General features: G+C 41.3%; 1 protein-coding gene across 5 annotated transcripts in view; it reads right to left on the bottom strand.

The window, feature by feature from the left end:
• Positions 1-25,617, bottom strand: part of LOC128085553 (sodium channel protein type 5 subunit alpha-like) — a 206,019-nt gene that overhangs the window by 17,809 nt on the left and 162,593 nt on the right. For all 5 annotated transcript variants that reach the window (XM_052693161.1, XM_052693156.1, XM_052693160.1 and 2 more), the window contains 3 exons: positions 20,508-20,662; positions 16,611-16,784; positions 3,719-3,841 (listed from right to left, as the gene is read on the bottom strand). In XM_052693161.1, coding sequence (XP_052549121.1) covers positions 3,719-3,841; positions 16,611-16,784; positions 20,508-20,662 — 452 coding nt within the window. The remainder of the gene's footprint in view (positions 1-3,718; positions 3,842-16,610; positions 16,785-20,507; positions 20,663-25,617) is intronic.

Here is a 25,617-nt window from a genome sequence, read left to right as displayed (position 1 = left end):
TGTTATAAGCAGGTGCCACATTTTGGTGTCAGATTTGCTCAGTTTGAAACACTATTCACCTGCTGTTAGATATAAAATCATAGAAACATAGAATCATACAAACATGTATTCATAGAATTAGGGAATAGTTTGAGTTGGAAGGGATCTTAAAGACTACCCAGCTCCAACCCCTGCCATGGGCAAGGATACTTCCCACCAGACCAGGATGCCCAAAGTTCCATCCAGTCTGTCCGTAAGCACCTCCACAGATGGGGCACCCAGAGCTCTCTGGGCAGCAGTGCCAGTGCCTCATTGATCTCTCAGTGAAAAATTTCTATTTCCTACTCCAAGCCCACCCTATTTCATTTTAAATCTGCTACTCTTGGCCCTATCGTTGCACTCCATGATAAAGAGATATCCTCTCCTTTCATCCCAGTTTATGATGTGGAGGAGTTACCGCTGAATACTGCTTTGAGTAATTTAAAAACAGAGCTTCTTTCTAACTGCTGTGGTTCCTTTGGATTTCTAATAATGCTGGTAGCTCCCTGCAGAGACTTTCCCATTTTTAACAGCCCAGATCCAGCGCTTTGGAGGAATTCCAGTATTCCAATGCTGCCAACCAAGGAAGCACTGCCCTCTTCCACTGTTTGTGATGTTATTTCCCTGTATACTGAAGGATTGTAATAGTCACCTCCTTTATCAGACCTGCCCAAAAGGTTGTGTTGTGCTGTTTACCCCAATCCCTAAGTCCTTCTTATCTGCTGTTTTCCAAGAAACGTTCCCAGTCTGACCTACTTTTCTGCTCCCGCAGTATACGATGTATGTGGTTTTATTAAAATGCATGTTGCACAACTGATCTGGTTTTCCCCGTGATCCAGATCAGTCAGTATAATTCCCTTATCTGTAATATCACTTACTACCCCGCTCACTTTGTGTCTTGTCAGCAAAGATGTTATATTTTCTTCCAGATGCTGCTAAAGTCCAGATTAAGGACAGTTCTTACTGCGATGGATCCCTCAACCTGGGACACTCATCACTGAATTTACAATGTCATCACTATTTACAATCACAATTTTCAGATCTGTCATCCATTTTAAATTAATTTGAAGTATGTTTATTTGGCTTGGTATAAACCTTGTGTTTTGATCACAACTGTCCCGTAGTATCAGATTCCACTCTGTAATCTAAAGATATTATATCAGCAGTTACAGTCATCAGCATAATTTGTAATCAAATCAAAGGACCATATCAGTTGCACAATAATTATTTCCATGAAATCATGCTAACTAGCATTAATTATGCTATTTCTTTCCTGATGTATCTTGTAGCAACCTCTCCTTGACTTTGCCCAGTATCAGTTTCACATTAAACAGTCTATCATCATTCCACTTATCCTTTTGAAATGCTGCAATAACCTTCTTTGCTGGAAAGAGCCTTGCAGAGAATTGGAACCTCTGAAAGTAATGCCTGAGGGACAAGAGACAGAGAGACACAGAGACTGTGTAATTTGGGACAGGCAGACCTCAGTTAATTTACCATGGGCTCCAGCACGGTTTGGAATGCAGTAAGTGATGGGGAAGTGGTACATGCATGACATGATAGGGAGCTGTAGTGACTTCCTAAAGTATCTTCACTACATTTCTTCACTACAACGTCATTTCAGGAGAGCAGTTCTACTTTATTCACTAAAGTTGCGCTTTGCTGATACCTCTGGTATGATGAGAGGTATCATACCAAAGGCTGCTTCCAAATCACAGGTCTGAGGCCATCCATCAAACTGCTACACTGTGCCTTTGCCTCAGGATCAATTCCTTCCAAAATTCAGGTGCACCCATTTAGGTCTTTTGCTGCAGTAAGAACTTTCTTGCTCCTGCTCTCACCAGACAGAAATCCTTATTTAAGAAAAAATAAATTATACTAGAGCAAACTGTTATTTTCTTATTGTCAGTGTTTGCTTCTAACATTATCATGATTTAATTCATCACTGCACTGGCAATTTTCTCATGCATTCTGGAGCATACAAACTCCTAATAATGAAAGGTCTAACTATCCCTAGCCGTTTTAAGTGCAGTTAGACACACTAAAAACAAAATGATTTGTTTTTCCAATAGCACGCATTGTCAATTACACTTTATGATAGTTTACAAGCTAATTCACTATCTCTGATGGCTCAGAAAAGCTGAACACATTTCAGTTGCAGCAATGGTAGAGGGAGGTGATGAAGCACTGGGTGGATGGCAGCTATGGACATCTTAGTGTAGATATTTGCTGGGCTGAAACAACATCATATGTCTACACCATGCAGGATGTCCAGGAAGCCAACTTCTTGCTGTTCTCAGAAAGCCTTTCAACAGAGCTGTGAACATTTTCATGTTATTTCTTTCCTATTGCAGTTTCTCATTTTTCCAGTGCTTTAGGCTACTCTGCCCACTGTTTTTAAGGATTGAACTCAATTTAATTAAACAGACACAAACTCATGAGGGAGTATTGTTATGTCAGCATAGAATACGTTGAAGGGGTTTTGCTTGAACTTGCAAATCTACCACTAGAAGCTCAGTCTTCATAAATCAGTTTTAAATTAATTTGCACATATCTCTCTGGTAGTTAAACTAGTGCAACTTCTACCGAAACAAACTTCTATTCAAGCTGTGCCTGCTTCATAAAACCTTTGAGTGAAGTCATAAGGTGGCATAAGGTTAAGATCCTTAGCAACATCCATAGTGCGACATTACTTTGTACCAGCTGAGAATCTGAAGTTTACTATTGTTCTAATTTGTGGATAAACTTTAAAATACTGCCTGTGCTTGCTGGAAGGAGTGTGGTAGACAAAATAAAGCAGATTTGGTTGCCCAGATGAATATAGATTTTGCTGATATTTATCTAAAAAGTAATGTAATTTAGATTAATTTCTCCTAGACTCCTGTCTTACAGCAATGATACTGCAATGAGAGCAGTTAATTGCAAGGAGCTCCATGTTCACAAGTTCACAAGTTACATCTGATCATGAGAAAGATATGCAATCTGCAGGTAGCAATTATCAGTAACATCTGCTGATAAGCCCTTAGTTCTCAGGTTACACATGGTGCAAAGAGTTAAACAAACAAAGAATCCATCTGGCCTGTGACTGATCAGTTCAGCAGATAGGTTACAAATAAACAGATATGCTGCATACATGAAAAAGAGCAAAACTAAAAGATAGAACAACAACACAAGCTACACAGTTTTAATATCAGTCCTGATATCCCACTTCAAAACTCTGATCTGTTCAAATGAAAAGATTTTTCTATTCATTTGTTTGCTTTCCATATCTTTGGCATTTTTAATTTTTGATTTAATTATTAGTGAAAAAGTCCTTAAGAACTTTCCCAGTCAGTCTTCTTTCAATACATGCCAAAGACAGGGAGTAAATTTGAAGCTTGGTTATTCCTCTGATGTGCCTTATAAAGCATACATAATTGCTAGCCAGATGCTTCCTCAGCCAAAAAGCTGTTTTCTGAAGTGAAATATGACAAGTTAGGCAGCAGGATTAGTTTATCATGACATCCACTGGAGGATAAAGCTGTAATGGTACAATTACAATCAAGACAAAGGAGGGACTTCTGATTTTGTTGTTTTGGGACAGCATTATCAATCATTTTCTTTAGCAGAAGAAATGAAGACTAGACCGAGTGCAACAGGGTGCTGTTACACGCTTGCTGTCATGCATTTCAACTTTGTTTGGTGCTTTGTGTGCTCTTACCCTCATCCCTTCAAACCGTGACAACGCTCTCAGTGGTCTCAGAGCTCGGAGGGTCCTGAGGGATTTAATGGGACCCATCTCGGAGTATCCAAGAGTGTTGGCTATGAGGCTTATTAAGGAGACCTGGATGAAGACACAAAGCAAAAATCCAAGCTGTTAGTATGCTTCTGCCATCTTCTTTCTCTTCTGCCTTTTCTTTCTGAAAAGTTAGTGGAACAGTGGAAATAAACACAGCTTTAAATGAGAGTTATTTAATTGGAACAACAGAAAAAGAAGTTTTTACATCCTCACATATACAGAATTCATACCAACTCACAAAACTTTTTTTTTTTCCATTTTAAATGCAAAATTTATGGAATACACTTTCAAAGATGTTGGTGTTCTTTTAACTAAGCACAGAGAAATCTTCTCAATGTCAGCTTGCACAAAGTGGATGAGAAAAGAGACCACTGTTATGAAAGCAGCATTCTCTGACACCCATGCTGTAGTTTCCTTCATGCTTCTCAAGGTGTGTGTGCCTCTCCCACTACTGAAGACATGATGACTCATGTAAGTGCTATAATTTAGGGCTTTCCAGATGAAAGCACCTGTAAGATCTATCCATTTCCAGCTGTGATAAAAGATTTTAGTCTTACTGTTCAATTATCCATCTTACACTTACTCATTAGAAAACAAGTCTTCTAGATTGCTGATCTGATTTAATAACGTAGACTCTAAAATAATCCTGTTCATGGCTTTGAATCTGCGCTTTTTCACTTTATTCTCGTTCCTGCACAGCCTCCAAAGGGAAAAGAAGCTCAATTGGTACTCAGTGCTAAGGCCCATACATCTCAAAGGCTATTTCACTGAAACACATTCTGAAATATTTTCAAATCTGAAGGAATCATGGAAGGGTTTCAATGCTCTTCATGTTCTTGGAGCTTTCATACTGCCCACGTGTTTGTATTAAAAAAGGAACCAAAATGAATCTCCACATGGAGGTTCTCCAAAAGGCAACACTATGGCACATATTTATGACTTTGGGGGAAAGATCAGCACAGAAAATGGCCTCAACCCCATAAAACTTTGGAACTCCCTATCAAGAAAGGTAGGAGGTATGAGAAAAATACTATACTCAGTAGTAGAACCACAGCCTGCACACTCATACACTTCAGAGTGATCTCATTCACTGTAAAATAAACGTACAGATTTATAATGAATCAATAAAGAGCACTCAACACCCTCCTTTGCTGGCTTTGCCCAGTGACTGCAAGTCAGATATTTTCAAGGTTTCCGACCTGCCCTGGTTATGTGATCTGCACACTTCCTCCTTCATCCCAGATTTACATCCTTAACTCCCTTTTCCATCAAGGCAGATGATGTCCTGTTCAAATCCTGCAGGACCAGACCTTGGATCTGAGCAGATTACCATTTTCTCTAGAGTGCCACAAATGTCACCCTGATACACATCACAGGTGCTGTTGTCCTCCTGACACAGATTTACACAGCATTAGATATCAATTCAGAGGATTAGGCCATGAAGCAGTGTGATATTTGGCAATGATTTACAAGGCTGGAGTCAGAACTGAGTTTGTGGCAAGTTGTTTAAATGCTCATCTGTTGGTTTTGAAGGTATCCCCGTCAAACATTATTTATAGGAGAATCACTAACCCACAGGCTTGGCCATTTGGACTTGATTAAAAGTGACCTGGAAGGTTATTTTTAGGAAATGAAAAAACAAGCGGTTTTCAAAATTGGTGCTGACTGCCCCACATAATCATAGCAAAAGGTGAAGTCAGCGGTTTCTGCAAGTTTTTTTTCCTACTACAGCCTGGAGCTACACTAAGCTTCTGCTTTTGTTCCCTGCTCAGTATGAGATCCTGCAGGCACCCAGAAAACACCAGCAGGACATGCATAGCCTCCATGTTCATGATTCTGCTCATATTTCTACTCCTCCCAGTATCGGTTTGCAAATGGTTTTGTTGCATTTTCAGACAAGAGTATCTGTAAGGACCAGACAGCACTAGATCATTATGGGGCTCAGGAGAATCCTAAGAAATCCTACTGTCTTAAGTGTTTCCCAGAAAACACACAATTTGCTGTTGGGTTTGAGATTTCTTTTGCATGGCACATATGATAGTGGGGAAGCTACGGAGTCTCCCTCATCCTCCTGTGCACCTCTTCTGATCTAAGATGCCTTTTAATTGTTCTTATTTGCAGGTGCTCTCCTTCTAACATTGTCTTTGTGGTACTTCCTAGAACCTGCTAGATCTTACTAAGAAGCTTTCACAGTTTTCTATTTAAATCTTCCTTTCCTTCCCCTAATTAAGTAACAGTACCCTCCACTTTGGCTCTAGGCTACTCCACATCCCTTTTAATTCTTGATTTTTTTGGTTCCTCTGAAGTCCCCAAGACGATGCTTTCATTGGAGTCTGCTATCATGAGCCCCAGTTCACAACCTAGTCAGCAATGAGAGTCTGTAAGGCTGCAAATGGGTCCTCCTAAATCAGAGACGGGATCCTTCCTCTACAGACATTAATGGCAGAAGTCACAGAATCACAGAATTGTAGGGGTTGGAAGGGACCTCCAGAGATCATCGAGTCCAATCCCCCTGCCGGTTCCCTACACCAGGTCGCACAGGTAGGCATCCAGGCAGGTCCATGGGCAGGGATTTCAGTCACAAGACAGCTCTTCAGCACAGCCCAACAAGAACTCAACCTCAGCACTCTCAGTAACTTCGCGAAAAGAATTCCACCCTAAAAGAGGGGGAGCCCCTGAAAAAAGCAGCATTTCGTACCTCAGTGGCAGAGTTGAGTTTCCCAGTAAATCCCAGGCTTTGAGCAAGATCACAGTCGATGTCCCCTATTCAACTTGACTTCTTACCACTACTGTGGAGTAATGGGTGTTGCTGAGCTCTCTCTGATCCTGGCATTCAGGGAAATTTGTCTCTCCTGTTCCCCACTTTCTTTGCTCACAGGTAGTTTTACCTATATTCATCTACAGATGTATCTATGCACTGTATTTCTATATGCAATTTATCTACATAGATTTCCTTTGCTGGGGAAATGACGGATCTTGAAGGGGTTTGTACGACAGCTTCCTGGAGATGGGTACAGGGGATGATGAATGAACTTCACCTCTTTCATTTTTTTGCCATTTTCAGTGTTACACTCAAGAAAAAAATCAGAGCTTTTAAATCCTGTGATTGCGTTGAGCACCAGACTTGCCAGCCATGGGGATTATCCGGCCAATGCATGGTGTTCTGAAAGCGAGCCTGTGTCATCTATAGAGCTTAGCAGCATGGGTCTGTCATTGTACAACATTTACAGGTGTTTCCAAGGCAAAATTGAGAAGAATCAATGGATTCAGACTGCTGTAATACAAGCAATGATCTCTAAAAGGAGACTAGCCTCACTGATAGCTCTTCAAAGCTGTTGCTGTTATGCTTTTAATGAGAACAAGCCTAAATTTCTCAATCATTTTTACAATGCACTACTAGATTACATTTGAGAAAAGGTTTTTTTGTTCAAGAATCAAGATGTAGTCACTCCCATTATGCTCAGTGTTGTTCCTACAAACCAGCCATGGTGTGTCCTGTATCCACCTGTGAAAAGCAAAGTGGTGGCCATAGCAAAATGAGCTCTTTGAAAATGTATCAGCTTCTTCTTGAGCACTGGCTTTACAGAGCACTTCTGCAAGCTATCAAATATTTCAAACTCCTTGAAGAACTCTACAGGGAGCACATTGGTACTCACATAATTCATGAGCTAACAGATCCGCAGCACTTCTCGGACTATTGAAATTATGAACACAGAGATAAAGTCACAGAATGGGTATATATGTCTTCACTATCTGACAGTGACTTAAGAAATTGGTGTTGTAAACCAATACAAACCCCAGTAAAGCTGTCAAAAGAGAATTTTAAGAGCGTGGAAAAAAGCATTGTAAAGTAGGAAGTGCAATAATGAGTTTCCTTTCAGCACACAGAGAGGAAAGGGTCTTTAATCAAAGCAGACAGGTTTTTTCCCAAGGAGCTATTGCATTTATAACAGTAGTTGGGTTACTTCCTATACATCTACATTGTAATAGTATTTCAGGAGCATGCACACCCTCTATTAAAAGGTAAGGCAATCTTACCGGTGCCAAAGGGCACAGCCTTTGGGAGCAGCACTTCACTTGAGCCTGACAGAGCTCCCATAACAAGGGGGCAGATTTTAGTTGCCTCCTTGAGTTGCAGATTTGAGGCATTTTATTTTTGTTTATTTATCTATTTATTTATTTTGCAGTTTTCTCACCATCTTAAAAGCACATCCTTCCAGATAACAAAGTGGACCCCAACAGCACAATGCTTCTTGGCACAGACCACATCATTACTGATATGAATTAACAGCAGAGACAAGGAATAAACCGTTTGGTCTGGGCAGCTTTAAGAATCCTCCTTGGCTGCCAATTTAATGCCTCAAACCTGTGAGAAGGTTACTGCTAACTACACATCCTGCAAGCTGGGAGAGGAGCACAGACCTTGGCCCTGGTTGAGGATGCAGCACATGCTGTGTGCACTCAGGGATTTCATCAAATTAACCTGATTGCTCCAATGAGAGACTGGGGAGTGGGAGGAAGGAAAAAAAGGCTGTCCAAAATGGAACACAGAAGCTGAGCTGAAAGCTTGGGCCACTGATTTAAATAAGCCATTTCAGCTAATGCAGGCCCCCAGTGCTTTCAAGTAGCTTTCTGTGTGCCCCAGCAACACCTGTCTCTCTCTAATTGTGCTTAATTCATATAGTTTTTTATTTTTTAAATGCAAGGTAGAAACAAGAGAGCTTGGATTACTGTGGGTGTCTCTTCCATCAGATTCTCACAAGCCACCTGGCAGCTCAGTGCCATTATAAACCAAACCCCTGGTCCCCAGTTGCTTCTCCTCATTTGGAAAGGAACAAAGTTACATCTCTACCCTCACTACAGAATAAGAAAACTGGAGGGAAACAGGAATTTGCAAATACAGTTGAGGTATCTGGTGCTTCTGTTAGCTCTCTAAAATTCCCTTGGGTGAAAAGGGTCTGTATAATAATGTTGCTGTTCCCTCCAGACCTACCAAGGCTGAGCAGAAGTTTATTATCCCCTTAATCTTTTCTCTTATCTGTTTACCCTTTCGCTTGGGCACTGCATTTTCTGCCTCACAGATGCCTGATGCATGATTGCACCTGCAAATCCAGGAGCGGCACTGCAGCAACAAAAGGCAGAAAAGTAAATAAAAGCCTTTAAATTAGGACACCAGAGACACTAAGGTGCTCCGTGCCAAACTTTCACCTCTGCTGCCTGCCTCCTTCAGCCGCAGCCCTTAAGTTCAAGTGAAGGCCATGGATTCTGAAGCTGGCCATGGTATGGGCATGAATGTGGTAACAAAGGGCTGCCCTCACAGCAAGTCTGCTTCTGCTCTGAAGTGCTCTTATGTATGGTAATATGATGGGATACACGAGTGCTTGGCTTAATTATAAACAAAAAATTATCTCCTGGAAAGACAGGCACTAATTCTTATAAATCAGGTTAAAAAGGCTTTCACATCATCCACTCAGCCTTTTTTGTCTAGAGGGAATTTTCTCTTTTTTTTTTCTTCCCATCTAATACTCAAATTAAGGCTATGAAAGTCTATTCATATTCCATCCCCTCAGCCAGTTCCCTGCTCCTGGTGTCCATGGATTTTAAGGGTGTTTTGAGGCAATAAGTGCCTCCCCTTTTTTCATAGGCGCTTTTACATACACCGTTCTTGCATCACAATTGCTTTCTGGCAGTCTCCGGAAGAACCTCTTTATGTCTTGCTGTTCTTTAATCTGTCACTCCTTCACACCTGCTCAGGCTTTTCTAACAGCTCCAGAGTATTCCCCAGGCAGATGGCTGTGAGCCAGGAATTAAATTTCAGCTAATTTTTGGGAGTGGGCTGAACAATCTGCTGCTGCGTGCCTGCATCCAGCAGGATGCCAAAGGGCTCGGCTGCCTTTGAGATTCATGGGTTTCCCACCCCGACCACCTCAAATGGGTTTTCAGACTGCCTCAGTTCATCTTTTCCATTAGGAAGAATGTCTTTTCAGAAGGAGTGATAACGCATTGACACAGGCTGCTCGGGAGGCAGTGGTGTCGCTGTCCCTGGAGGTGTTCAGAACTGTGGAGATGTGGCACTGAGGGACTGTGGTCAGTAGGCATGGTGGGGTGGGATGATGGTTGGACTGGGTGATCTTAAAGGCCTTTTCTAACCTTCTGGGGATTGTGGGACACCCCTAGATGAGTCAGCACTTAGCTGGGATCTTCCTTCTTGCAGTAGAGGTGGTTGCATGGGTGCAGCTCCTTAGGAAAATCCAGTATTCCTACTGCGATTTGGAGCAAAAGAATTTCTTCACTGTCAACTTCATTTTGCTTCTCATCCAGATGTGGTACAGAGACAGCCCTGATTTAAGACAGATGAGCAGAAACAATATTCTCCCCTTCAAAAGATCTATGAACACACTGCCTGATGCATCCCAGGATACCCCCTCGATGCCACCTGCTGTTGTCAGTAGATGGGGATGTGCTTGATTATTATTTATTACTTGAAGATAGCTTTATAATGCCAGGGGTGTGCATAGTGATTGCTGAGAGAACATTTCCCTGGGGCTCAGCCCCATCGGATGTGCTCCACTTCCATTGCAACCGGTGGGAGTTGAGGTGCAGAGCTGAAAGGATGCTTATTTCTGGGCAGGATCAGGCTCAGCATTACTTGAATATGACATAATGCATAAGAAAAAGAGAAAAGTGTGGGCGCGCTGTTTTCAATAGTTGAAGTTCCGTCTGTCCTTGTTTCCTTGTTCAGGAAGGGCACAATACAATGGTGCCGGAGTACAAGAAGGAATCCTCATTTTCATAGCACAAAGCATCCCAAACCACAGCCTAGACAAGGTAGAAGGTCAATCCAACATCTCTGCACCACTGGAGACAGCCTTCAGGTTTCCTCTTAACCCCTTTTTATCCCCCTTTGACTGCCACCAGTCTCTTCAGCACCCTGTTCACTCCTGGTCATCCAGGATAAAGTTTCAGGTGTAGTGGGAAGATGTTTTGCACTCTTCAGCAGCTGGGGTTGTGAAGGTGCTGGTCATCAGGAAAAAGAACTGTAGGAAAATCCTCCATCAGTCTTACAGAGCATGGAAAGCTATATGCATTCTTAAATATGCTTCATCTGTCCTTCCCAGAGATGGTCCTGCATCTAAGGGAGAACACCACTTGGTGGTGTTTGGCTGCCATGCTGATGGAGATGGCCTGACAGGCTGCATGCAAGAGATCAAAGATTTTATCCACTACTCTCTTTCTTACAGAACGATAGAATCATTAAAGTTGGAAAAGATCTCTAAGATTACGAAGTCTAACCCCAACCTATCCCACCATGCCCAGAGACCATGTCCCTCAGTGCCATATCTCCAAGTTCCTTGAATCCCTCCAGGGATGGTGACTCCACCACCTCCCTGGGGAGCCTGTGCCAGTGCCTGACCACTCTCAGAAGAAATTCTTCCTAATCCTAGAATTGTAGAGTCCTAGAGTCACAAAGGTTGGAAAATGCCTCCAAGATCATCCAGTCCAACCATCATAATATCCAACCTGAACCTCTCTTGCCACACCTTGAGGCCAAGGTGTTCTTCTAATAAAAGAGTACTGAAATTCTATTCAAGAAAAAGAAGGGGCTGGTAAATCCATTTGAGCAACAATCTGAGCTGAGCTGAGCTTTTCACATCACTTCCAAAAGCTGAAATTCTCCTTAATTAATAAATATCCACACTGCAACCAGTTGACAACATGTAATCTCTGCTTCCTGATGGGACTTTTCTCCTCACCTTCATTCACCCGTTCCTTCTCCTATGACTGAAGCAAACTTTGTCTTGCTATGCCTTGCCTGAAATCCAGCTTGTGCTTCACTTGGCATCTATGTGGTAACTAACATGAGGTGCAAACCAAGATAAGACAAGACATTTGGATGTTTTCACATGTACTGTGTTGAGATAAAGCATGCAGAGGCAGAAGGGAGATTTACAGTGCCCACTGACCTGCTAACACACATTAAAACCACTTATCTTCACATGGAATTTTGCTCCCCACTTATCCTGAATTAGCCAATGTGGAGTAAAACAGCATTTTTAATATTTTTTTTTTCTTTGAAACAAGGCTCCCTGGCTTGTAGAGAGGAATTCTCTTTTCTATTAGTGAGCTGGGAGGTTTTATGTCATTGGCAGAAGCCCAGAAGAATGCACTGAGGCATCCTCAAAGATCCCACAAGAGCATTTGCTTTGAGGAGCTGGAAGGAAACCAGTCAGAAACCCGCTCTGAGGTAATAATGCTCCGCTGTAACCTGTGGATCTTCAATAGCTCACAGAGAGCACTAATAAATTCGCTCACAAGATGCTTCTCCAAGTGACGAGCTATAGCATTTTTACTCTATCTTGGCTGTATTTCTGTCACTCTGTTCCCCTGTGCTTTTCAAAACAGAAACTAGATGAAATCCACATGTTTTTAAGACACTATCCAAAGAATACAAATTGGATTTCAGTGCTGTCTTGGAGCAACTCATTACAGCAGATTGCGTAATTACTGGTAAAGCAAACAGAAATCACCTTGCTAATCAACAGGGAGTACAGATGCAAAACAAAAACAAAAACAATTAAAATAATCATAAGCTGTCAATATTTACTTCACACAGCAAGTTTTTAATTGTCACTTAAAGACAATCCAACACAAGGGCATAATTTAATTCAATTCAATTCTCAGCTAGGGATAGGTTGTTAAACTTATTTATCTCATACCCAAAGATTATTAGCTGTTCTTTAACTCATCAGGCAGTGAAGTATTCTAAGTAGAAGTCCTAGAGCAAGGGCTTTCCAGGAAACTATGCTGGAAAATGTCTATATTTTTTTAAGCCTTCAGTGAAAATACAGTACATTTAAAGAGTGAACATTTATGAGCAGTTCTTAGACAAGCAGACAGGAAATTTGGCAGCGAACAGGAAATTTGGAAAGGTGCTCAATGGGGAGTACAGTACAAGTACAAACTCAGCAGTGTCAGGCAAACACCAGAAACACTTTCTGTTATAACCTTCACAACAAGCAATTGCTTTAGGAAAGATCTTTTCCAAGTATCTAATCTTAAAAGATGTGATAATCTCAGGAAGAATTTGGGGGGAAATGCTCACATCCCCTCATCCCTGAAACCAGTAAGCAACAATCAGGTTCTTTTAAACCTCTATTGGAACTAACTCTTGGTCAATTAAATTGAAGCCAAAAGCTGTAATGGAGATGATGGATTTACAATAGTGGACTTCTGTAGAGAGATGACACAGGTGCCCACTTAAGAGGATTTTTCTGAGTATGCCACAGGCCATGAAACCTGCCTGTGGCTTTTTTTTTTGGAGTATTGCTACCAATGAGTTAGAGCTGTTACATTCTGAGAGAGTTCTCTATTGATGGCTTCTGCAGGGTCTGTCCCCTCCTCCACAGCATGAGATGAGCAAGCAAAGGAGGGAAGGGAAAGGGAAAGGAAAAGGGAAAGGGGAAGGGAAGGGAAGGGAAGGGAAGGGAAGGGAAGGGAAGGGAAGGGGAAAATGTCAGGGAAAGGGAAGGGGAAGGGGAGGGGAAAAGGGAAGGGGAGAGGGAAAGGGAAGGGAAAGAAAGGAATCCTTATGGTTGGAAAAGATCACTGAGATCATCTAGTCCAACCATCAACCCAAGAAGCTGCTTATTGCAACATCTCAGCCCTCCAAATGATGTTGACCATTCCCTCAATGATCACTGCAGTAGCATCAGCTGTAGATCAGATTTAATTAGCAGAAGCTTGAACTAGATAAGCTCGAGATAATATTTATAGGGCAGAGGAAACAACTGAAAGTGACACCAAACACAACACCAGCATGCACAACTGGTGGAGTTTATCCACTCCCTGTTCTAAATACTGACTGTCTCTGCTTGCTGTGGGACATGCCTGGTTGAGAGCAGTTTTCATAAACATTTGGTTTGAATGCCATGTGCCTTCATCTCTGGTCCTGTTTGTATTCTTTGTTTAATCTGCTTAGCATGAAGAGGTTTTGATTGCATGAATGCTTGGAAAATATCTATTCTTTGTGAAAATATTTGCCTGTGCAACCTAGCAAAGAGGCTCGTGCGTAAACATCGTTCCTGATGGTGATACTGATGTCTGTCTACACATCAGACACACTGCAGTCTCTGATTTTTTGTCCTTTGGAAATAGCTGTGACCTAAACTCCTCATCACTCCAACCTGTGTGCATAGGAAAGCTCTGTTTGTAGAAGTGAGAGTTTTCTGCGTTTCAGAGTGTACTTGCTGTTTGCAGGGAGGTAACATATAGATGTACATTGTTCAGTATATTCAAAATTTCAGCAGAATTTTAAGGCATCTCTCCCAGGTTCCCTAAACTGAAATAAGCTTGTTTTTGTAGTTTGATTATTCCTTTCTCCCTTCCTCTCAAAGAAATCAGTTGCAGCATCGTTGATACGACTTTATTGTATTGCATTGTACTTGAAAGCAGTCTCTTTCTGCTTTGCCACACTAGCACACTTCTTTGAGATGCAGAGGCCCATTGTCAGAGGTCATCCTTTAGGGATTCTACCCCCAGCAAAGACAGCCCTCAGTTTGCAGATTACTGTGATGTTCAGACTCTGCAAGACACAGTTTTCTTTGGTAATCCACAATTGCAGGATGGGGCCTTTGCTGCTCCACAGGCCCAAATCAGAGTCAAAGGTCTTTCACTGAGCAGGGAAAGTATGAGGAAATAATAATTCTTCAGCAATGTGCTTACAGCTCCTTTGGGTTCACTTCCCATTTAGAGACAGTGAATACTTGCAAATTTTGAGATTGTTTTATGAATTATTCACAGCAGAGAAAGGGCTCTGAGTTGCATTTGTACAATGAGAAGAAAACAGATGATAGATGGTTTCCCATGTCCAAAGAAAAATCAACCATTGCAGCTTGAATTTTGAATACCGATACCAAATTACTAATGAATAATTTGCAGATCAGGAATTTTTAAGTGAATAATTTTAAACAAATAAATTTGAGAAAATCAGACAAGTGGTTCATCTGCTTCTTTCGGAGGAGCTAATTCACCCATTCAATCCCTTCTGCAGCTCAGTTGCAGTTATTTGGTTCTCAAAGGACCAAAAAGAAAATGTAAATGCAAGTAAAAAGTGTGCTGTAAAAATGTTACTCTGCCAATTCTGAGTGGCAGGGTATGTGAGTAATAGGGTAGAAGAGCATCTGTTAAACCTGCTAAAAATACAGTACCAGTTCTCATAATCTGTGTTGGCAAATGAGTTTGAAGTAAACGTTGGGACATGGGGAAAAAGCTTTTAAATTGAGGATGCTAAAGGACAAACGATTTTGTAGGGTTAAGGAACTAACGAAACCAACCCAACAGTGGGACAACTTTGGGGCTACCTTGGAGAGCCTATGAAAATAGTATTTACATGTGAGTTAAGAAAATAAAAAAGTCAGGGCAGTGGGTGTGCTGAGGAGCGCCAGGGAGGGACTTGTGGTTGTGCCCTTAGCTCTAGTTAATGTTAATAATGCAACAGAGCACCAAATTGCTTTGGTGAATTCACCACGCAAACAGTTGTTCCTGTCAGGGAGACCCCTACTAAGAACTGTGACACTACTGAGCTTTCATCTAGCCTTTCTAGTCCCCAGAAGCTCATGATGAACATTAGCTCCTGGAAACCCAAATAACTTTGCATAAGTCTTAGTAGTCCCATTATAAAGATGGAGAAATCACAGAAGAAAAGCTATGTCACTTGACCTAAATCAGAGTAAGCACAATTTTCAGGACTGGGCTATAAATTAGGAACTGGTGGTTTCCAATTTTGTGGTTAGATAATTAAACCAGGCCTTCCTTTTCTATTGAAGCTAATCTGTGAAAAATAAGTGCCTTCCATTTAAGAGGTTTCCAAGCATGTATGTGAAGAGGAATTTATGACTTACAATTTATGTAAAGAACTTCCTTTTCATAAATCAATTTATTAAAGCTCTGGAGAAGCTTCCAAAGGCTCTGATCCAGTAGTGCACTTAGACATGCCCATAACTTCAAACCAGTAAATCATCTCTTTGAAGTGCTTTTCTGGAATAGTGCCAAAGACACAGCAGCTTTCCCCCAAGTGGAGGTTCAGACTTAAAATGGGGAGGGGAAATAATTTATCAGAAGTTTAATAAGTTGCAATCATGGTACAGCTCTGCCAGCCTTCCATATTAATACTTCAAGCTCATAAGAAATGGCCTTAGGGAGATAACTGCCTCTACTGATATTCTGTGATGGGACATTAAAACTATTGTGGAGGATGCAATGTTTCTGGTCTTTCTTGCTTTCAGCAGATTCCCTGTCCAGTTCAGACTTTGTGTAGTAACATCAGTTGCTCTTCTGCAGTCCACACAACTTTGGAGAGGACATGGCTGGATCTAGCAAAATCCCTGGGGAATGAGCTCCCAACTATTCCTGGTTTTGAAAATCATCTTCTCAGGAGAACTAAGCACTGTATTATTTCAAGATCTTAAAGTGCTTTTGATGGTTTCATGATACTGACATCACTTTGATGAGAGCATTATTCACACCTGTCTCTGGACTCCTTCACTTGTAAAGGAGACCAGAAGGGAATGTTACTCACAGTAGCAGGGTAACACCTCTGACAACGACATGGAGTTTGTTGGGCACGCTGTGCCCTGGGGATGCATGGTCTCATAGTAAGGCTAGTGGCTCCTTCTACATTCACCAAAGATTGTTACTCAGAGTTGGAGAGACAGATGTCATTTTGCTGATGCAAAGCTACCAGACTTAACAGCCCATCCTTCTGCATGACAAAATCAGAACAAAAGAAGCAGCACAGCTTCAAATCGATACTTACATCGACAATGAGGAAGTCAAGCCAGCACCAGGCATTGGTGAAATACTTCTTGAAGCCATAAGCCACCCATTTCAGCAGCATTTCCAATACGAAGATGTAAGTGAATATTTTGTCAGCATATTCCAGCATGGTTTTTATGTTTTTTCGATCCTCAAGGTAAATATCTTCAAAAGCCTGGAAGTGCAAAATATTGATTAAAAGCTTCTGCTGAATGGTGTCAGAAAGCATCAGTACTGCAATGTAAGTCTGTAGTATCATTTGATGAGACATCATGTACTGACAATGATTTCTTAGTTTAATGTTACCACCAGAGTATGTGCACAGACATAGACAGGACTGATCCTGATGTAATAGGCAGAATCTGACCCTTACATTTAGTCTGACATGTCTTGCAGCTAATGATAACAAATTGGGTTATTAACGTGCTTACGCCTGTGTTACAGAGCACAGAGTTCCCTGGCTTCTGTTCAGCCATCACATTTCAGGTAGCTACAACTGTCCGCCTTGAGAAATGCGCATTATTATTCACTTAACAGAGCAATTATGTTTTAAAGGTCAAGGTATCTATCTACCCATCTCATCTGTCCAACTAAGCTTGTGTTGGGGATCATCAAAAGGCATTCAGTGCCTGCATCAAGTACAAGCAACTTAATAACCCTTTTAAAATATTTACGATATGAAACAATCTGCCTACTAAATTCAAACAAGTAAAGTCATCCCATAATAATCAAGTAATAATCTAATAATGCCATAATACAGGTTCCTGGCATCAAGGAGGCCCACAGAGGGCTTAGGTGGGAGCTGCCTCCCCAGTTGACCAAGTGACCATCGTTACCCAAAGTGCCTCCATGTCCCTCTAGCCTGGAAGTCCCAAGCTTTGATATACTCCTCTTGTCCCATTGTGTGACCTAGAGCACTTGGCAACAAGACAGCACCATGTTATCTGAGAGGGCCTGTGCTAACCATCTTCATTATCTGCATTTACATATTTCAAGATCTGTCGTTGTTTTCTGAGGAACTTCCAAAAGTTAGCAAACATGCAGTGCCTGCAGATACAAGAAGTGTGCTACTTGTCACTCCGGCAATCACACTGGTCTTTTGCCTGCCAGGAAACAGTAATTAAACTGACAAGACAGCTCTGGCAGCCTGAGCCAACGCTTGTCCATTTGTCCCCACACTTCAGGGTGACGTTTTCACCGCGACTCAATCTCCTATCTTGCCTTCAAAAATGATATTTCAAGGGTGTGAAAGAGCTGTTGGAGAAAGTCACAGAAAACAATGCACAGATGGGAGTTTATCACTCCTGGTAGGGGCTCACTCACTTTGTCAGATGACTTGCTGTACTTTGCAATTACCACAAAAATAACAACAAGCTATTTAAAGTGATTTCCTGCTCTCTCTCCTGCCTTTGCTCTCCTTGTTTTCTACCAACTTGTCAGAAAGTACATTGTGTTTGGTCTACCAAAAGCACACAGTGAGCCAGGAAGAAGCATAATAAGTGGTGAGGAATATGCAACCTGAATGCCCCAGGTGCACTGTACTCCTGCACAAGCTATGACATTACACAAAAGACTAAACTAAACATTAAGGGCTGTTTCCTCTGCCTTGCTTTGTGTATTAAAAAAGAATTAAACATGATACCTGCAGTGTTTCCCACAATTACTGTTAGAACACAGACTCCCAATTTGAGCACTTATAGCTTAAATGCACAAGAAAGGTTTTCAGATCTTTTGCAATTAGCTGTAGATGTATCGTCATGACTTGACCACCATATACAAACAGAATAGAATCACAGTGTCATTAACGTTGGAAAAGACCTCTAAGATCATTGAGTCCAACCATCAGTCCATCCTCACCATGCCCACTAAACCATATTCCTTTAAATTCCCTGAATAACTCTGTGTGTTGCATGGACATAGCCAGATGAGCTCAATTTTTGGAAAGGCTCCTTCAGAATAACAGCAAGAAGCATCTGTGTGTTTCCCCCAACATCTCCAATCCAAATGCTAAAAGTGCAGTGCTGATATATTAAAGCACAGTGCTGGCATTTGAGAAGTTGCAGTGGAAATTGCCCTTCTGCAGAAGTGTACTGAGTAAATTCAAAATCACACACACACAAGAATGTGCAATGAAAAGTAAATGAGATTTGTGTTTCAGTCTTCAGGATCTAAAGCACTTTTAATTACATATGTAAGGAAGTGTATTTCTCTGAAGTATATTATAGCAAATGACATGCCTCCTTTAAAATGCATTAAAAAATTAACATGCTGATCCTCAAGTTGGTGCAAAAACTGTCAGAACCCATTGATTTCAACAAAGCAATGACAATTTTCAGCCTCAGATCTACACAAGTTATTCAGCCTTTTGCTTTCCATAATAAAATAAAATCCCCTGGGAGAAATTTCAGCCCATCCCTAGTGGACCTGAAGAATGGCCTATCTCTTTCCCTTTTGTATCAACATTTATGTATTTCCATCTTCTTCTCTCCCTGCAGAGACTTTTTTAAAACTACATAAGCCCAGTTCTTCTGTGTTTTCCTCCTTTTTTTTTTAGGCCACTGATAATTTGCGTTGCCCTCCTCTGGAGTTTCTTCAATTAGCCCACGTCTTTCCCAAAGTGCAGTGCCCAGAGCTGCAGCCTATGCTCCAGCTGAGGCCTCCTTGATGCCAACTGGAGTGGAAGAACATGCTTATTTATACAGCCCAGTGGGGTGTTTGGCTTTTGTGCAGTGCTGTGATCTAGTTTATTCTGTTTATTGCCTACTCTGTCTCCAGCTCCTTTTAGTAAATCTGCTACCTTACCAGTCATGCTGCATTTTGTCTTTCTGCCCTTGATTATCCCTTCTGAGGTGAAGCATGCACCTTTGTAACTAGACTTTTGTCTTAGACATTGAAGGCAGATTCATGCATTTGGCAGAAGTTAATCCCAATCTTCAGAAAAACCTGTCCAAATGTGGTACTGCCTGCAAATTTAGCAGATGTATTTCTTTCTCTTTCACTGAGGACAACATTGGGGGTCACTGGACTGAATTCCAGAACACTTCTGACATACCTCTTTGGTGCACGAACAGCTAGAAACCTGGGAGAAATCCTACCAATTTCAGGGATGTTCCTGACCCATGTAAATCACAGAATGGCTTGAATTGGAAGGGGCCTCAAAGATCATCCAGTTTCAACCCTATGTCATAGGCAGGGTTCCCCACCATTAAATGAGGAACCATCAGTCAAACTCTCAGAAATTGCCACTGGTTGCCACTACCATAACAAGCTGAGGGCTGGTAATACAGAGCTGATAATCCCAGCAACCTGTGGGATCTCAGCAGGAGAGGATCTTCTATCAGAGTTATTAGCAATGATCAGCCAGTATCCATGAGTGCACATGCATTCTGGCCGCAAGCAGAAGACTTTTGGGCAGGTAAGGTATGGTGGGTTAAGCTAAGCTGTGTTTAGAGGTGATAGGCACCCACCACCTCTGTTGGTAGCTCTCTGATTCACTGCTCATTGCATCTTTTCCTTTGCTGATCAGAAAATACGTTATAAAAAAATAGGAAGAAAAAGGTACCCCTAGAGCCAAATGCATGTCTTCAGATGGGAACTACCAGAGAGCAGCTATAGGACACTGAAGTGGTAATTCTAGGCTACCTCTTCACGCAGACTTCCTTAAAGATGCCCTTTTCAAAACCTATGCACGTCATAATTTTATGTTATAACAGAAGAAAGTTCCTCATTATATGGAAAAGGCAGATGAAATCAGAAAAGCAGAAAGCCTGTTTTTCTCCCAAACATACTTTGCTTTGAGAAATAAGCAGTGAGGGTTCCTAAGATCACCTAATTTAAGAACATCTCCTCTTAGACCCATGTCTACTTTCAATTAGCAAGGAAATCCTGATAGACTTACCAGGGCTCCACTGCTCAGCAAGATCATGAATATGATGAAAGTCTCAAACCAATTGTGTTCAACAATCCTGTAGCAAGTTTTCCGGAGCCTCCACCAAATTTTCCCTGGAAATTTTGAGATATCCACGGAGCAGCATGGGAAGAACCGCACACAAACTGAAAAGGAGCAGAACAATAACAAAGCAATTGTTAAAAAAAAAAACAAAAACAAACATAAAATCAACTATTTAATTCTTAAATTTGCAACAAACACATGCTAAAGAGGATTACTTCTAGCACAAGCTACTCCATGTAGTCTTTTCTCCCTTGTTCTTCTCTTTCCCTTCTGATTTGCCTTCTATTTTCCTGCTTCACTCCTCTATCCAAAAATATTCAAAGCCACTCAAAACCTGCCCCGGTGGTTTCTCTTAGTGATTTTTATGATCTAGAATATTTTGATTGTGAGTCATCACTACCCCAGGTTGACCATGTTGTATGAGCCCCACTAATCAGGTTTAATGACTCCAGCAGGGCATTACCAATAATTTCCACATCCTTCTGAATGTAGAAGGGACATTTTCTTGGTATTACAGCACTACCAGATTTGCTGATTAAAAGCGGCAACCTGATGAAAAGGAGATGAAGGGAGAAGACGCTGCTGCACTGCAAATGGAGCAAATGTGCAGAAGAGACTTAGGAAAAGCAGGAGCAGATTTTGGTCTCTTGGTCTCTCATGAGATTAATCAAGGCACCACGCCAACTTTGGAAAGGTATTTAGGTGGCTAAATACCCTCTGACTTCAGCAGAAATTTAGATGCCCTGCCTCTGTCCACAGCAAGTTTCCTACCAGCCCTCATAGCACTGCCTGACCTTACTGAGATGTTGCAGTGACAAATATGCTGTGATGGCTAAATGCCATGGTGGTAACAGGGACCGCAGATGGATCTCTGATGGCAAAACTTTGGCCAATTTTAGTCGCAGCATTACATTATTAAAAGAAAAGAATATTTTTGTTGGTAGTGGACAGATCCATCTTTCCCACTTAAAAAAAGCACTATGTTCCTTGTCTTGTGCTGGGTAGGAACTTAGAACTGTGATGAAAAGACATCTTGGTAGCTAGGACTTGCCCTTTTCCAGGCTGACCATTCATTCAGCCTTATGTCAGATAATTTGACTTGTGTCCTTTGTGGAGGCAGGAGTTAGATGTGATGACCCTTATGGGTCCCTTCCAACTCAGGATATTATATGATTCTACTACTCTAAGTGTCACAATATTTGACGATGAGAACTACACCTGGAAACTAATTTATTTCAAAAGAAATCAAGCTTTACACCCTGCCTTTAATCTATGTGTTGCACAGAAAGAGACTTTGTTATGGATCTTTATAGTCTCACTAGGAGAAAAAAAAAATCACAGGCTGACTGCTCCCCTAGCTGAAATGCAACTAAGGTCACTGACACGTCTTGAGGCATCCAACAACTGCTCAGAAGTGACAAGAGAGAACATCTCACTATGGTGATGTAATGCAATGTTATTGCAAGTAGAAATAATATTTAGTCAAGGAATGTGGGGAAGGAAAGAGGGCGAGTGCCGAGGATACACAGAAGGCAGATGCTGCTAATTCAAGGTGGCATAACTGAGGTGCTTGAGCTGCTTGTGATTTGCAAGGAGATCAAATACAAGTCTTGGGATGCCGTGATTCCCATGCAGCTGGAAGTGGGGCTGTGCTGGCAGCGGGCTCTGCCAGCAGGAAGCAAGCTGCTAAGTCTGCTGTGCTCTTTCTGTAAGTTTACATGAGTCAAGATCCTTGCTATGGGGCGACAGACGTGTAGGATGTCACTCATGAACTGCTCTCAGAGTTCCCTTTTATCCCTCATCTCTGAGATGTCTGGTAGGTGTAGGTTGTTGGCTGTATGAGGTTTTGATATGGGACTAACAGCACAGGAAACCATTAATGCAAGGGTAATGTAACAGTGAGGCAAGTAACTACTTTTCCTCTAAATAATTCCATCGTACAGGCCCATGCTATTTCTCAGTTTATCACTATATTCTGGAATTCAGAGACATTCTGGGCTCAGTTGAAATTACTTACTTGATGTAAGTATACAAATTATACATTAACTTAATCAAATTGCTTGAGAAGAACACGCTAGAAATGAAAGTGTAAGGACTGGCTCTCTGCCTCTGTGGTCAGTCACCACTTCACCAAAGGAAAGTTTTATCTGTCACTTCAAACCTAATCTTCAGATAGCTGTAGCAAGGGACAACAAGGTATCATGTTAGTCAGCACTTTTTCCTGAAACCTGTACTGAGATACTAAAGTGTGTGATTTGGGTACTTCTTAGGAATTAAGGACATGGAACAGACTGCAGGTATGCAGTACTATATGGTACCAGGAGTCTTAACATCCTCCTCTGGCAGCTCTGCTTGGAAATGGCCATACCTGCACATCATATGTCCACCAGCATGACATGACATGTGGGTTTATTAGCTACATCTCTTAGCAAGAAAACTTGTACACTATTTCTCCTATTTCTTTTAGTGTCTTAGATGAAGGCCTCAGCTCAGCTAGCTAGCTGGGCTCAGGAGGCAGCACTGGGAAGGGACAGGCTCCTCCATAGTAAGACATTGGATGAATCATTCCCTGGAGGCGTCTGCTCTGCACAGGGAGCCAACATGATTACCTGAGCCCAGGCACAGCTAAAATTAGGGAACTGTCTTCCAAGTAAATACTAATGAGCAGGGCATCATAAGATCTGAAGTTATTTCAATTGTGATGGAAAATGGTTGTAAAATGGTAAAAACAGGCTCTTTATGATTCAGTCAGCCTCCATCTGATCATCTACAGGTATGGAGAGGTATTTTTAAAGATAGAAAGGCAGCGAGGACCACTAATCTTTTTTATTATTATTATTTTTATGCTCTTTGATGGCTTTCATGCAATTCTGCTCTGAAAAAAAATCCTACTTACTGACAGTAATACCTTGAAAAATCCAAAATAGCCTCTCAGATGAGTCAGCCCAAAATCATAGCGCTATTAAATCCCATGCTTTTGATTGGGCCCAATTCAGAAATGTTTAGACCAGATTCTGATACAATTACTAATGTCAAGTAGCACTTCCATGAATTATCGTGCTGGTTGCAATTCGGATGAAATGCTATTTTTAATTCCTCATAAATCAAACCAAAAAAAAAGGAAGCCGAGAGGAAAAAAATAATAAATAGTAAGAAACAGACCACAAATCAGTCTTTTATTGAGCAAAGTTCTATTTCTATTATAGAATTTCATATTTTCCTCAATGTCTGCTCTTTAATACCTGTCCTTTTCTGGACTCTCTAGCAATGCTGCAGCCTACTGCTTGGTGACCTTGACCCAAGCTTAAATGCTGAATAACAAGCTTTACATAAACCCAACAAAAAAGTATACCTGACATCAGCCAGCATTCCGAGAGTTGTTTTTTTCCTCCAGTTTCTGCGAAATCAAAATAACATAAACATCCCAGAATGTTCTAGGCACAATCTGGTGAGGATCTGAGCAATCCTAACTCTGACTAACTTTTACAGCAGGTGGCCCAGCTTCAGGTCTGGAAAGTTATTTGCTTGATCCACATGAAGAAAACCACTCATTAACACCCTTTAACACAGAAAGTGTCATGAATAAACCCTTTGGTGTTTCTTATAACAGTATTACTCATGCTGCCTAGTGTAATAGATCTGTGCTATCCCCCCAAAACCAATGCTGTTAGGGAGTCGGTTGCGTGGAAGCTGAATGTCTTGTAATCTATTCAAGGACTTTGTTTTGCCACTCTAGTTCATATTGGGCTGCGTGCTTTTTGAGAGCAAACTGATTCATTTCCATCACAGCATTTTGGATAGTAGGCTACTGCTCAACAGAAACACAGAACAGCAGATAAAGTCCTGCAAAAAAAAGTTGAGATATTTGATAGCAAATCAGTGAAGCTGCACTGAGCTGCACTGGTGGTCAACCTGCCCAAGAACAACAACTATTTTCAATTCTTATTTCAACATTACAGACCATTTCTCACTGAACAGAGGCACATTTATCAAGAAGCCTTTCCAAATGCATCGTCTGACTGTGATATTTTTTACTTCTTGTTTGCTTTTCTTAACAAGGAATTGTTCCCTTCAGTCACTGTGGAATCCTATAGCACAATCACAAACCACAGGTTAAAATGGGTCATCCTATTCTGAACTTTCCACTGTAGGTGTGACAGAGAAAACTCTTACTTAAGCATCTGCCACAACAATGACAAACTACAAACTATTAAAAAAAAATGAACTGAATTTAATTTAATTTACAATGCATCTTGTATAACTGTTCATTTTGCCTTTGGTTCTGCACTCACATTTTCTAACCTGTTGCATTATAATCATGGAGCTGTTAGATGTGATTACATTACCTTCCTGAATTACGAGAAAAATCACCTTGTAAATGTGGGAGCTACAGTGCAAAAACTTCTGCATGTACAACAGCTTCAGGAAAGCCTTTACAAATCCACTGCTTGTTCACACCAACATTTACCTTCCATTTCTGCATGAAAATGTTTAACATGTTTTGGCCAAATTAGGCTGCTGATTCTCCTCGGTAACCGTGGAAGACCAATTAATTTCTTTTATACTATGGAGCAGTGTGACTGATACCTTTTGTACACAGTAATTTTACAGCTACCTTTCCACAGAAAATCTCAATGTTGGGACATTCATTTTTAGGACAAAACAATATTTTGCTTAGCTTTGAATGTTGGTTTCAATATTGCTTGGCTTGACACAGGGAAAATACTGCTTCCTTAGCATAAATTCAAGCAGGCAGGTCTTCATAACTCAGTTTAATGCATGTACCTGCGAACCGAGGTTTCTAACAACCAGCCTGGCTAGCTATACATGCCCAAGTGAAATAAAAGCATATCCTTCTTGGCTTAGAGGGAATGCAACTCTACAGACTCTCCTGTTATCCCCTTTCTCATCCTCTGGTCCCACTAACCCACATGGCTAGGTTTTATATTCTGCTAGCACTAAAACATAAGAGATTTGCTATCACTGTCACCAGCTTTGGGTACCTCAGACAAAAATGGAGACTTCAATTATTTCCCACGTAATACAAAGTAGAGCT

Source organism: Tympanuchus pallidicinctus, unplaced genomic scaffold, assembly GCF_026119805.1.
Source record: "Tympanuchus pallidicinctus isolate F22 unplaced genomic scaffold, pur_lepc_1.0 scaffold3, whole genome shotgun sequence".
Taxonomy (NCBI): domain Eukaryota; kingdom Metazoa; phylum Chordata; class Aves; order Galliformes; family Phasianidae; genus Tympanuchus; species Tympanuchus pallidicinctus.
The sequence above is the reverse complement of the archived record's forward strand: the minus strand, read 5'-3'. Positions and strand labels throughout refer to the sequence as shown.